Genomic DNA, 13,891 nt, shown 5'->3' on the forward strand with positions numbered 1-13,891 from the left:
GCAAAGACCAAATAGGGGACTAATACTAAATGATGTAGAACAAATACAGGGGCTTAATGGATGATGTACATGTAGAGATAGGAAGCAGTAGGAGGATCCTTGCCAATTTCAGGGGCACAATTCAGGATAGACTTTAAGGTCCTGTCACTATTGTTACTTGAGTTGATCAGTTCGTCTGAAATGAAGATTCAGTGAGATTTTCCACACAGATATGTGATTAATTGAATGAATTACAATGTAACAGTATTGATTCTCTTGATTCTTTTCTACTTCTGTAGAAAAACTGTTTCAGTGCTACACATTGCATTTACAGATAATTTATTTGTTAGTGGCTTTGCTTCCGTGGCACTTGCTAAGGAGAGGTGTTGTGGAAGACATTGTAACAGCATGTTCTGTCCCTGGTCTGGCATTTCCCCTTGTGGACTGAGGTGGGTTGCTCTTCTGTCTTCCCTCTGCCATGACCTCTAACAGCTCACTACTGGAATAGAAGTGGTTACTGAACATTTCCCCATATTGTGAAAAATTCTAAAATACACAATGATATTGATTGTGCCATATGAAAGAAGTGGGTATTGTGATGACGCTTGCAGCTCCATTTGAGAGGCAACTGGTATGGTCACAAGGTGTTGAAAACTTTATAAAAGTTTCCCTTTTTGTTTTCTGCAACAAGGGCTTTTGGCCAAGCCTTTTGGCAGACTTTTTTTCTTTTTTTTTCCTTTTCTTTCTTTCTTTTTTTTTTAATAAAAAAGCATTATAAGTGCCATTTCAATGGAAGTTAGGTATCCATGTTAATATAAAGCAATTTATGCCTAAGCACCTGTGCTCTCAAGTTGTGGAAGCAGATGGTATCGGCAGTTCAAAAGCATTTAGACAAATTCATGAGACCACTTGTCCATAAATGGATGCAAAATTGCCAGGCAGGAATGTGTCCTCCATCACCCTTAATACAGCAGAAATGCTTAAGCAGTACAGGGGGAGTGAGCCACAGGAAGAGGCCAGATTCCTGTTCTCCCAAAAAGTTTGTGTTCCAACTGCTGCTGTTAGAGACAGGACGCATTGCTCGATGGACCATTGGTCCAGACCAGTCAGGCACTTCTTATGTTTTTAAGGCAGTCTGAGGTTCAAGAAAGAAAGTGAACTCATCCAAGGAGATGAATTTACTCCATCTGGTCAGACTTGTACATAAAGCTACATACAACCTCCAAGGCTCATACAGCCTCCAAGGCTCCAAGGCTACCAGCTGAGAGCCCTTGAGGTTGAAAGTCAACTGGACTCCCTTTTTGGCTCCTCTTTTTGTATATTGTATTTCAAGCCTGATTCAAGAATAAGGGGAGAGATCACCCAAAATCCCCCTGAAGAGTGGGAGCTGTGGCTCCTTTAGAAATGGTGGGTTCAAGCTTCCATAAGCTGTAATTCTTCTGTGCTCTCAGAAGAGAGCTTTGCCATGCAGGCCTGTGTTGACCAAGACATTGATGTGATCAAAGTATTTTCTAAACTCCGAATACCAGTCTCATCAAAACGTTTAGCTACTGTCCTGAGATGGGCACTCTAGCCTTGCAGGAGACAGTTCCAGTGTCCTTTCACCATTTTCTGTTGTCGTGCCAGCATTCACGGTTCTGGTGGTTGCTAATCCCTGGTTCAACCTCTGACTCCACCACGCTGCGTGTAGACATCCTTAAGTACCTTGGGCAAACTTGTGACAGAACTGAGATTTAGGTATTAAAAAGTTTGTAGCCTTAAAGTGAGTCTGTCAGTCGGAGAATCACCATGTATATTGACAGTCCTGCAGTCTCCATATAAGAACATTGGATATTCAGGTTCAGGAGTGATTCAGAGTACTTGGTCCAACAAATGTTTTTTCAAACGATAGGTAATGCCATAATAAGATGCTGTTACTGGAGGAGGGGAGCACAGACATCTGCCGGTGTATGGAGAGATGAGGAACAAAGAAAGTCTTCCCTTGGCCTGAACTCAAAACTAGGGTTGAGTTGCCATTTCAATGGAAGTTAGGTATCCATGTTAATATAAAGCAATTTATGCCTAAGCACCTGTGCTCTCAAGTTGTGGAAGCAGATGGTATCGGCAGTTCAAAAGCATTTAGACAAATTCATGAGACCACTTGTCCATAAATGGATGCAAAATTGCCAGGCAGGAATGTGTCCTCCATCACCCTTAATACAGCAGAAATGCTTAAGCAGTACAGGGGGAGTGAGCCACAGGAAGAGGCCAGATTCCTGTTCTCCCAAAAAGTTTGTGTTCCAACTGCTGCTGTTAGAGACAGGACGCATTGCTCGATGGACCATTGGTCCAGACCAGTCAGGCACTTCTTATGTTTTTAAGGCAGTCTGAGGTTCAAGAAAGAAAGTGAACTCATCCAAGGAGATGAATTTACTCCATCTGGTCAGACTTGTACATAAAGCTACATACAACCTCCAAGGCTCATACAGCCTCCAAGGCTCCAAGGCTACCAGCTGAGAGCCCTTGAGGTTGAAAGTCAACTGGACTCCCTTTTTGGCTCCTCTTTTTGTATATTGTATTTCAAGCCTGATTCAAGAATAAGGGGAGAGATCACCCAAAATCCCCCTGAAGAGTGGGAGCTGTGGCTCCTTTAGAAATGGTGGGTTCAAGCTTCCATAAGCTGTAATTCTTCTGTGCTCTCAGAAGAGAGCTTTGCCATGCAGGCCTGTGTTGACCAAGACATTGATGTGATCAAAGTATTTTCTAAACTCCGAATACCAGTCTCATCAAAACGTTTAGCTACTGTCCTGAGATGGGCACTCTAGCCTTGCAGGAGACAGTTCCAGTGTCCTTTCACCATTTTCTGTTGTCGTGCCAGCATTCACGGTTCTGGTGGTTGCTAATCCCTGGTTCAACCTCTGACTCCACCACGCTGCGTGTAGACATCCTTAAGTACCTTGGGCAAACTTGTGACAGAACTGAGATTTAGGTATTAAAAAGTTTGTAGCCTTAAAGTGAGTCTGTCAGTCGGAGAATCACCATGTATATTGACAGTCCTGCAGTCTCCATATAAGAACATTGGATATTCAGGTTCAGGAGTGATTCAGAGTACTTGGTCCAACAAATGTTTTTTCAAACGATAGGTAATGCCATAATAAGATGCTGTTACTGGAGGAGGGGAGCACAGACATCTGCCGGTGTATGGAGAGATGAGGAACAAAGAAAGTCTTCCCTTGGCCTGAACTCAAAACTAGGGTTGAGTCACAGTTCTATGGACACATCATTGCCTCCTTATATTTGATATAGTTAAATTAGTGTTCTGCTGCTCTGCTGCTGGAGAAATTTGTTTTCCATTCGTTACCTTGTGGTAATTGTCTGAGTTATAGCTATCAGTCATACCACCTTCTTGATAAACGGTAAAGAGGCAGTAGGAATATATGCCATCCCGTTTGCTGGTTGCAGTATTTCAAACTCAAAAGTCTTATGAAATCTCTCTTCCCAAAATCTTTTTGTCCAGGAATTCCTGGGATTATAAAGTGAACCCTTTTGGGGCATATTTGTCAAATGCCAGTATGGATTTTTTTTCCTTAACTTACCATTTTTTAATCAGGGTAGGAAATCTGTCTCCAGTATCTTTTCCATACTTCCACAGCTTGTTGTATCTTTCAGTTTTGCACCTTAGATGAATCTCTTAACTTAAGAACAGATTTTAAATAGTAATTAATTAAGACTATATGCTACATAACTGAAATGGTGACAACTGAATTAATCTTATTTTGGCAAGCATGGAAGAAGAATCATCTGTTTATTTTCTTAGGAAAATGGTTGAGATGCCATTTCTTGACAATATAACTACAGTCCTGCCAATTTTAACTATAAAGTTTTCTTAAAGAATCCTAAATGCAAGTTACATGCCTGTGAAAAGTTTAAGCTTTAAAAATACAGTTTTGTCTGAGCGTCACCTAGTGCTTTGATTCCTCTTGTTCTTAAAATCAGTAATTCAGAATCCTTATTCTATAAATAAAATATAAAACTATGTAAATATACACATATATAAATATCAGCAGTATTGGCTATAACATTGTGCTTGTCCCACATTATCTCTTAGGTATGCTTTCAAGGATATTGTGTTAACTATTCAATAACTTTTCAAGAAATAATAAAATTATAAATTGTAAAAAAGGATCACCACTCCCTCAAAACTGTATATATTCTAGAGTGAGGCAGATAGATAAACTGATTTTGGGGATGAAATATGAAATGGCTCTTGGTCATCCAGTTATATTTTTTATTATGTAGTATCTAGTATTACAATAATAGGTTAGCTCTGCACAAAAAGCACATATGCCTATCAGATCTTATGGCAGTCTCTTCTGTTGTTATCATTGTCCTAGTTATAGAGATCTCTATATGGAGAATATTTTTATCTTTTGAATACACCTAAAATAGGAAGAGCCTAAAGATGTAAAGTAAAGTTTTACTAAAGTAGAAGTGATTTAAACTCATTTCCATCTGCCACCCTTGAAAACACTTTTCTTCTGGCAAACTGGCTTTTTCTGTGACTTTCTAACTTGCAGTGTGCATCGTACAAGAGAAGTAAATCTGTCTTCAGAGATTGTGGGTAGAGGTTATTGTTCCTGTTCTGGGTGCACCCTGATAGTTCTGATAGCTTTAAAAACAGAAAAGCAAGATTGATGTTTTTGTGGCAGGGAGCTGTAGACATACTCAGCTGTCACATTCAGCAGAAGCCGCAGCTGTCAACGTACATGGCAGTAAGTTAGCAGTGTAGAAGTGATGTGTGCATGGAGCATGGGGTGTCCAAAGGAAAAGGTGGTTTTACTGCAATCTGTGGTCAAGAGGCAGCATTCAGGCTGTGATCAGCCAGGCTTAATGTCATTAGCAGGGCTTTGAGACATCCTTTACGAGAAGAGCAGCTTGTGCCATGAGGTGTTTGTTCCTTCAGACCCTGCATTTCCACCTTCGTGGCCATGGTGGACTTCAAGCAGCAGGTACAAAGCGGTAGGTGTGGTTCAATGTACAGAAATTCTGGCTGCATTAAGGGTCCTCAGATGCTTGTGTTGTGGGAGCTGCCAAAGCAGCTCGATTTTCCTTGGAAAAAACCCCAAAACTTTAGCTGTTTGATTAATTGCCTCTTCAGCTTGGACTTTGTATTTAATGGAAGAAGGATAGGATCCAGCTTAGTTGTCTGTGTGGGGTTAGTAGTAGTAAAAGTATTAATAAAAACTTGTCACTAAAGTTAGCTGTTATGTCTGTCGAAATACACAGGGAGCAGATACATTTAATCATAAGGGCAATTGCAACTGCTCGTCTGCAAAGAGGAGCTTGAGCATAAATCAAAATCCCTCTGCAGCCTTCTCCTCCAAAACAGAAGTTCAGTAATGACAGAAATTTGCTTTTTCGGTCTAGTTTGCACTTCTTTGTCTCATCAGGGTCCCTTCAAGTTTTCCCTTGCTCAGTACCATTGCAGATTTATTTTGATTGTCTAAGAAAGTGGAGGAGAACAGCAGTAGTTGCACTTTCACAGTCATCCTTCAGCACCCGTTACAGACAGAAGTAGGTTGTTTCATCTCCAACGGGCTTAGCAGTGGGAGTGCTTTTCTCTGGGTTTTACGGCAAAGTTACAGAAACTTTCCTGGGTTATATCGGCAGGATGGCTTGGCTTCTGCTTGTAAATTGAAATCAAGGCGACTATAAATATGTCACCTGTCCCAGGTAATAAACTGTATCCCGTGTCTGCTAGGATAAATGGCTTTTTTTTTGGAGTTGATTACTTTTTTCCTAGGCTTTTTTGGAGCTGATGGCTATTACAGCAAGCGCATTTATTTCAATAGCCATTTTACCCTCTCTGAAATCTTTTTAAATTGTAATTTCTCTGTAACCAATACCAGTCCTATTACTAAAACATTATTTTTATGAAATGGCTGTTAGACCAGTAATGGAAATGTTGCGACCAATGTCAGTAGGGTGGAGAAGCCCTACACAATTAGCATCCTAACAACAGCTTTATTACTATGATCTACACCTTCTGTCAGGGTGATAAATGTTCCCTCTGTAATTACAGTTCCTTAAGGTTGTGTCTGCAACATAGCGATTCCATAGACTTTCTGTTGTAGTAGTTCCATTATTAGAGGAAATTATTCTGTAAGGAGAAGGGGAGAGAGGGAAGTTTGGAATATTTTTTCTTGTGACAACTGTTGCTGTCCTGTTGTCTTCATAAGCACCATCCCTGCCGCCTGTAAACACAACACCAGACCCTCATCTGGCTTCAGTGCTCAGGATTAAAGTCTCCCTGGCCCTCATTCATAAAAAGGTTACTCCCTTTTTACACCTGTACCTGAGCACATGTGTAATTTTAAGCATAAAGTAATCCCTTTCACCACAAGTTCAGCACGGTTTAAATTCCACGTCTGCACAGTCGCTCTTCTGGTTGTGGGAACACACAGTCAGTCCGCAGAGCAAAATTTTCTTTCTTTCTTTCTGAATGGGTAGAGTTAGATTTTATTAACAAGCGAGTTATTATTGATGTCTATAAAAATAAGGAATGAAAAAGAAGATAGACTGTGAATTCAAGAACATAAAATACTTACAGTATCATAATCTTGTGTGAAGGATTTTTACTTAAAAACAGGCATTTGTTTCAGTAAGTGTGGTCAAAAATTGGCAAAAAGGTAAGAGAATGCAATTTCTTTATTCATTGCATCACTGTTTCCATTTCCCTAAAGGGAGGAGATTGTGGGGGACATATTTTATTAATCCTGCCTTCTTTTTCTGACCTGATGACTGGGATTGTGAACGCTGCTGGGAAGATGTCTGAGAAGAATCAGTCCTGGCTGTGGTGGTTGGTGGTTGTATCCTGCATGAAAGTTTTGACACCCCTCCATGAATTTATTTTTCCAAAGCAACATCATGCAAACTGGATCAGGGGAGAGGCAGTTCCGGGCACAAATCCCTTGCACTATCATAAATGGAGAGACTGTAAATGTTATGATGGATGCTTGAAGGCAGTTTAATGTAGCACTGGAGAAAATAGAAGTCATTACTACTGGAAGAGCTCCAGTTATGACAGAGAAAATAAATGGTGCTGTTACAAGAGATGTACTGACCACAAAATACCTGCTGGCTGGGGAAGAGAAGAGCAGAGCACAGTACAGATACCTACGGGCAATTACCCGTTACCTGAAGTAATGTTTATTTTTAATTTAAATCAGACATGGATACTATTTCCTATACGCGCAGCTTGATAAAATGACATAATCCATTCTGACAGAAGTTTTAGACTTAATTATGCTTGTACTTAGGAGCTACCCAGTCTTTGCCACTGTTCAGGTTTGTGTCTTAACATCTTAACATGTGCTATAGGCATAACACAGGAGAGAGGATGAAGTTTTTTACATCTTAACTCTTGGTGACCCAGTGAGGGACGGTCCGGTTTCATTAGTAAATGATGACAGGAGAGGTGAAGAACGGTTGATCAAGCCTTCACATCCCTGGTGGACTTCATGGGACGAGACCTTCTTACAGCACTCATAGAAAGCTGCTGCTCAGCTGAAATGTTTTTCAGTCCTCTGGGAGCCTGTAAGCATTCATTTTTTGTTGTTGTCGCTGAGGGCTTAGGCACACTGTCTAAGATAAACCTCAATGAAAGAGGTTTAAGCTCACCAGGTTTGCCTCACAACCGAGGCAGTGCCTCCTGTGCACCCATGTTTATAGTTGTAGCTAATGAATAGTGAGCAGTTGAGCTGCCCATGCTCAGTCACATTCAATCTTGTGTACCATTCCTAATTTCGTCCAACCAAATGGTAGCATTTCACATCTTTCACCCATCTATCTCTTGCATGGTTTTGTATGGGAGGAGTTGACGCAACAACTACAGAAATAGGTACAGAATATCCTTACAAATCTTTCTTGAAGTCACCAAGTAAAGAGGTCTTTCTACAGAAATTAAATCAAGCAACATTTTGAGCTTTCAAATTCATTGGTGTTGGCTGTGGTCAGTAAAAATTTTATTTCCCTCGGAGGCTGAGTCAGACTCGGAGGGATGTGCAGATGCATGATGGACTCCAGTGGATGGAGGTGAAGAATCTTATGAATCACCCTCGTGGATAGATGGATACAAGATCATAGATAGATACAAGAAAATAATGCTGCTGATTTCAAATAAACTGTGTGTCAGTGTATTACTGTCCAGAAGAGTTGTGGGCAACCCGCAAATGGGTTCTTGCTGTACAATGCCAGCGAGTAATTGTGAGAATTGACTTGAAACTCTCACACATTACTCTCTAAAATGCACTGCTACGTGACCGATTGGAAAAAGATTAACTGTAAACTGAAAGTGGGAAGAGTCTTTTATACTATTTAAAGTGGTTTTGGGGTTTGTTTTTTTTTTGCATGAAGTCCCCATAGGACTTTATATTTTTCATGTAACTGGCTCATGGATCAGGCTAGCTGAAGGCTAGTATTGCTGCCCTAATATTTTGCTCAGGATATGTTTCACTGCACGTGGAATATCATCATTCCACCAGGTGACTGTGGCAGGTAGTAAATATGCTTATGAAACTGGTGCAGCACAAAGTTTCATTCATTCTCCCACTTTTGAAAGTTTTTGGGAAGGAGGTGGGATTCATCGTGCTGCAGACACAAAACTCCTTCTATCTTGGGGTACACCAAGAGCAGCAAAAGTGCGATTTTCCTGCTTTTCCTGACCTCAGAGCTGACCTGTAGGGACTGCTCCTTGCAGTGAGAAGGTAAACCACCATCTTCAGTTCTGGACTTGTCTGCAGTGATTACCAGCAAGGGCAGTAATTAATGGCGCTTTGACTAGGCAAAACCTGACAGCAGCCAGGTTACAATAATGAGTTCTAGCTGCCGCCAGCCTGGGCCAAATCTGAACTGGTGACCTGGCAATGAAAACACTCTGCAGCCCATTACCAATTCTGAAATCATTCAGGCCTTTGATAACTCTTGCATTTTTATTGGCAGCTGCCCGGTGCTTCCTTCTCAGAGCTGCTGTGTCAGTGGTTTGACCTGGAATATACATTAAAGCCTCAGGGGGATGCCATTATATACAGGATTTGGAATTTAGGATTTGATGATGTCGGATCTGATTCTCTCGGAGTGTTTTCCCTGATGCTCAACAGCTCTTCTTCCCTCCCTCAGCCTTTTCCCCTTTCAGAGGCTCCTGCTTAATGGGTCTTGGCACAGGATTTCTTTTCTTTTTTCTTCTGCTTTTGTGTTTTTCCTATCAGTGTGTGACATATTCCTATCTTTCAGGTTTTGAATAAACAGCATGGCATTCTAGCAGTTTCATGCCTTTTGTTTAGGGTAAGAAAGATACACGCAGCAAGCTTATTGAAAAATTCCAAGACACATCTGTTTTGCATGACATCATGCCTGTGGACTTCCAGTGCTGAAGGATCTGTGTAGCAATGAACTTCAGTTTCCTGGATTAGAGGTGAACAAATAAGGGACAGTGCTCAGTTTTCAAAAATGCCATGCTAAATGGAAACTGAACAACTCTTCCTCAGTGTGCAGACAACGCATGCCGTTCTGAGAGCCCAGCCAAGGAGCAGCCTGAGTGTAACTAAACCCCTGGGTCATTTCAATGTTGCCATTCAAAATTCTGTGGATTATAGTGAGATTTACACCACCCTGGCACAGCTGTTAATTCAGGAAGTGTATGAAGCAACCCCTGATAATTCAAAGAATAAGAAGTCAAGCTAGGAAAGAGTCATAGAATCATAGAATCATTGAGGTTGGAAGAGACCCTTGGGATCATCGAGTCCAACCATCTCCCCTCCTCTACAAAGTCCTCCCCTACACCATATCCCTCAGTACCGCATCTAAACGGCCCTTAAACACAGCCAGGGATGGTGACTGCACCACCGCCCTGGGCAGCCTGTTCCAATGCCCGACCACTCTTTCAGTGAAAAATTCCTTCCTAATGTTCAATCTAAACCTACCCTGTTGGAGCTTGAAGCCATTCCCTCTCGTTCTATTGTTAATTACCTGTGAGAAGAGACCAGCACCAACCTCTCTACAGTGTCCTTTCAAGTAGTTGTAGAGAGTGATGAGGTCTCCCCTCAGCCTTCTCTTCCTCATACTAAACAGCCCCAGCTCCTTCAGCCGCTCTTCATATGATTTGTCTTCTAGGCCCTTCACTAGTTTCGTTGCCCTCCTCTGCACTCGCTCCAGCACCTTGAGATCTCTCTTGGATTGAGAGATATCGAGGTGGGATAAACTCAAAACTGGACACAATACTCGAGGTGTGGCCTCCCCAGTGCCGAGTACAGGGGCACAATCACCTCCCTCCTTCTGCTGGTCACACTATTTCTAATACAGGCCACGATGCCGTTGGCTTTCTTGGCCACCTGGACACACTGCCGGCTCATATTCAGCCACTTGTCAATTAGAACCCCCAAGTCTCTTTCCTCCAGGCAGCTTTCCAGCCACACTTCCCCACGAAGACCAAGTGTCCTCAGAGCCTTCAGATCAACCCAGAAGTTGATGGCTGGGTCCTGAAGCAAAAAGCTCTCCCTTTACATCTGCTGGATCTGGAGGGGATGAAAGAGCCTTTCTACCCGTTAAAGAATAATGGAGGAGAGATTGCAGGGAATTCGGAGTATGAACAGATTTTGCCTCTCTAAGGTGCTCGTAAGTCACAGGTTGATGCCAAAGGTGGTGGGACCAAGGATGTTACCCTTTGAAAAACTGAGTAGCAATGCTCTCAACACTTTTCCATATGGAAATCTCATTCTTAGAGTGTGGGGATTTTTTCAATGTCATTCTGTCATGTTGTAAGAAGAGGAAGGACTGAGAGAAGAAAGATCTAGAATATGAAGTTAATGAGGTATTTTAAAAAATTGAGTCTGGCCTCCATTTGTCACTCACTGGTGCTTTGCTGGAGCAAGAAGTGCAGGATAGAATCAAATTCCAAGTGACAGGGTAGTTGGGAGTGACTTCAGGCTGAATATTCAGCTTTGGGATTTATCTTTATGCTATGTTTAAAGTGCTAAGTCACTTAAAGCACAGATTATCTTCTCTCTTCTTTTTGGTAGTGTGTGCTCCTTCTTTATGCTCTTTCTTTGTATAAGGGTGTTGGCTGAAATTAATCTACTTTTATTTCCCTTTGCTTAATAATTTTGTAAATATTATTAACTATATTTTTGGTTTGGTTTTTTGCTATCTTTGAGGAAAATCATTGGTACAGTCTATGTATTTTTCTGGAATTATTTGGAGACCTATTTAACATGATTTAAGCTGGCAGATAATTAGGATTTTTAATTCAGACTACCACTTTTTCTCGGTGGAAAACAGCATCAGTTCACTTTTACCAACAGCAGATGGTAGCATTCTTGTGCAAGTTACCTGTTTGCACTGCAGTGTAAAACAAAGCTTTGTGAACGTTATTCTTTGTATGTTCTAAAGCTTCTGGAAGTTTTTTAAGAGTGTCTCTAGACACAAAATGATTAATCCTCATGAGTACATTTTCAGCCTATGAGCCAAGTGTGCTTCAGCTGTAAAAGACCCTGTTTAATACTTTATAATACAGAACATGTCCTATTTTCTGAATATGACAGGCCAGGATTCATTTTTTTTTTCTAGGCAAGGGGTTGGAGAAGAAGTTTTTACTGTGTAGCAGCAAGACATGCTCTGTGACTGTCTTCTCTCTAGTGCAGTAGTTTACTACATGCCATCATGGAACCAGGGAATAAATTCTTTACTATGAGGGTTGTGGAGCACTGAAACAGGTTGCCCAGGGAGGTGGTTGAGGCCCCATCCTTGGAGATACTCAAGGTGAGGCTCGACGAGGCCCTGGGCAACCTGGTCTAGTTGGGGGTGCCCCTGCTGACTCCAGGGGGGTTGGAGTAGATGACCCTGAAGGTCCCTTCCGACCCAGATGGTTCTATGATTCTATGATTCTAACTCTTATTCCAAGTGTAGCAGCTAGGACGAGGCAAATCTGTGTCAGAACATAAATTTAGTATTTCTTCTTCTTTGCCATCGAGAAACAGAGCCACCACAAGAAGTGCATCCAAGGGAAAGGGCCTTTACCCAGGATAAAAACACCCATCACGTTCATCCTCACCGCAAACAGGCTGTCGTGGCATTTCATATATGACATCTTTCTTGCCTGGAATCCCTTTCCAGCCATTTCCTCCCGTGCTGTCACACCCCTTTACTCTGTGTGTGTGTGTGTGTATGAGGTAGGATTTGTTTATTTTGGTGCAGAAGTGGTGGCAGTGACCTCAGCAGCGTTAAAAGACAATCACTTCCCCGGGGCGTGGTGTGTGAGATGGTGGGGTGCTCTGCTCTGGTGGTATGGCCCGTGTGAGAGCTGGTGAGGTCACGAGCACAAGCTTGATTAAGTCAGAACACGTATTCTGCTCCAGTGCCGGCGGAGCCTTGGGTCGAGTTTTCAGCAGCACCACGTGCAGTGGGAGGGTGTGGAGGAACAGAGTCTTGTCACGTTGTAGGGAGGGTATCTGAAAACTTAACTGACTTTAAATGATTTTCTGTTTTTTCCCTCGGGACAGTTTTGACTGGGCTTCTTGAAGATCAACCTTTTTAGGATGCTTTTCTGTACAATAGCCTAAAATGGGGATATGCCACCTAGTGGAAGTTAAAGCCACCCTGAGAGCTCTTCATTCTTCCTCCTTGCTCCCCCTCACAGCTCCCAAATTAAACTGTGTTTACTTCCCAGCACCAGTTTGAGAAGATACAAGGTCAGGGAGTCAAGACTCTTAAAGAGCTTTTCCACGGAGAGCGTTTGTTTTATGTATTACATTTGAGATCAGTAGTTTGGCCCATTTGTATTCAGGTACTGCTTATACAGTAACTTCTTGAATTACTTTTGAAAACCATTACGTTTTAACTGAAATGGTGGCATAGCCTGCTGGGTGATCTTATGTCCCAGTGAAGATGAGAGAATATCGTCGAAGATACTAATTTATCAATGACTGTCAGTAGAAGAACAATGTGGGTTGGATTCTGAAATGAGAGAAGTTGCATCAAGGATAAGTAGGCCCCTGCTTTGTCTTTTCCAAATGCAAACAGTGTCTTTTCTGTCGTCTTCTAGCATAATAAAACAACTGATATTCCCTCCTAGGAGCACCCCTTACTTGGGCAGCCATTTTTTGTTCTGCACCCCTGCCGCACTAATGAATTCATGTCTTCTCTACTGACCAGCACACGGAAACACAACAGGTGAGAAACAGCACTGTGCCTTGCAAGGCTTTATGCAATGCAGGTAAAGTAAATCAGCCCAGAAGTGAAAATGGTCAAAACAACTTCCTTGGTCCAAATAGAATAAGATTGCAGATTGTCATCTAAGGGCTAAAAGCTAAAATCTATTTGATAAAGTGAAAGAACAGCCCCATCTGAAGTTATTTCATGACTGCCAAGTCTGTCTGAAATTCAGGAAAGGTTGGGACAATATGTTTATGGTGCCTTTTTTTTTTTCCTCCTAGACACACAAATTACATTATATTGTGGCTCAGTACTGTAGGCCCAGTTGTGGGTCTCAATCTCCCCCTGAGTTATGCAAAACTAGCACCTGAGCAGAATACAAATGCTGATTCAGTTGAAAGGTAAGAGAAAATGAAATCACCTTTTTCCTCTCCCATCTTCCTGTGAAATTAAAAAGGTCGGGTGGATGACTGGCAAAAGCATCGTCTTTTCCTTGGGAGCTCTTCATTCAGTTTGTTTAGGACTTACTTACCTTTTGGTTTGTTGCTTACATGGCTGCCTTGTTGCCTTACTGACTTTGCAATGAAAATTTGCGCTGAGAGAGATGTGCTTCGCCCATTGCTGACACTCTTCATGACTGTCAGAAGGTCCCTGATGTCTTGGGGCCCTTTCTCAGGTGTGTGAAGGCATTTTATGGTGGTCCCTCCAGCACATGGTTGGTGGTGTG

The 13,891-nt window shown here is 42.0% G+C and overlaps 1 protein-coding gene across 3 annotated transcripts in view; it reads left to right on the plus strand.

Moving 5' to 3' along the window:
* The window catches only part of ATG10 (autophagy related 10), an 81,944-nt gene that overhangs the window by 67,074 nt on the left and 979 nt on the right, over window positions 1–13,891 (plus strand). For all 3 annotated transcript variants that reach the window (XM_014960499.1, XM_014960500.1, XM_014960498.1), the window contains exons 6-7: window positions 13,085–13,182; window positions 13,446–13,565. In XM_014960499.1, the coding sequence (XP_014815985.1) occupies window positions 13,085–13,182; window positions 13,446–13,565 (218 nt within the window). The remainder of the gene's footprint in view (window positions 1–13,084; window positions 13,183–13,445; window positions 13,566–13,891) is intronic.

The sequence above is a fragment of the Calidris pugnax genome, unplaced genomic scaffold, assembly GCF_001431845.1.
Source record: "Calidris pugnax isolate Ruff unplaced genomic scaffold, ASM143184v1 scaffold326, whole genome shotgun sequence".
Lineage (NCBI taxonomy): Eukaryota > Metazoa > Chordata > Aves > Charadriiformes > Scolopacidae > Calidris > Calidris pugnax.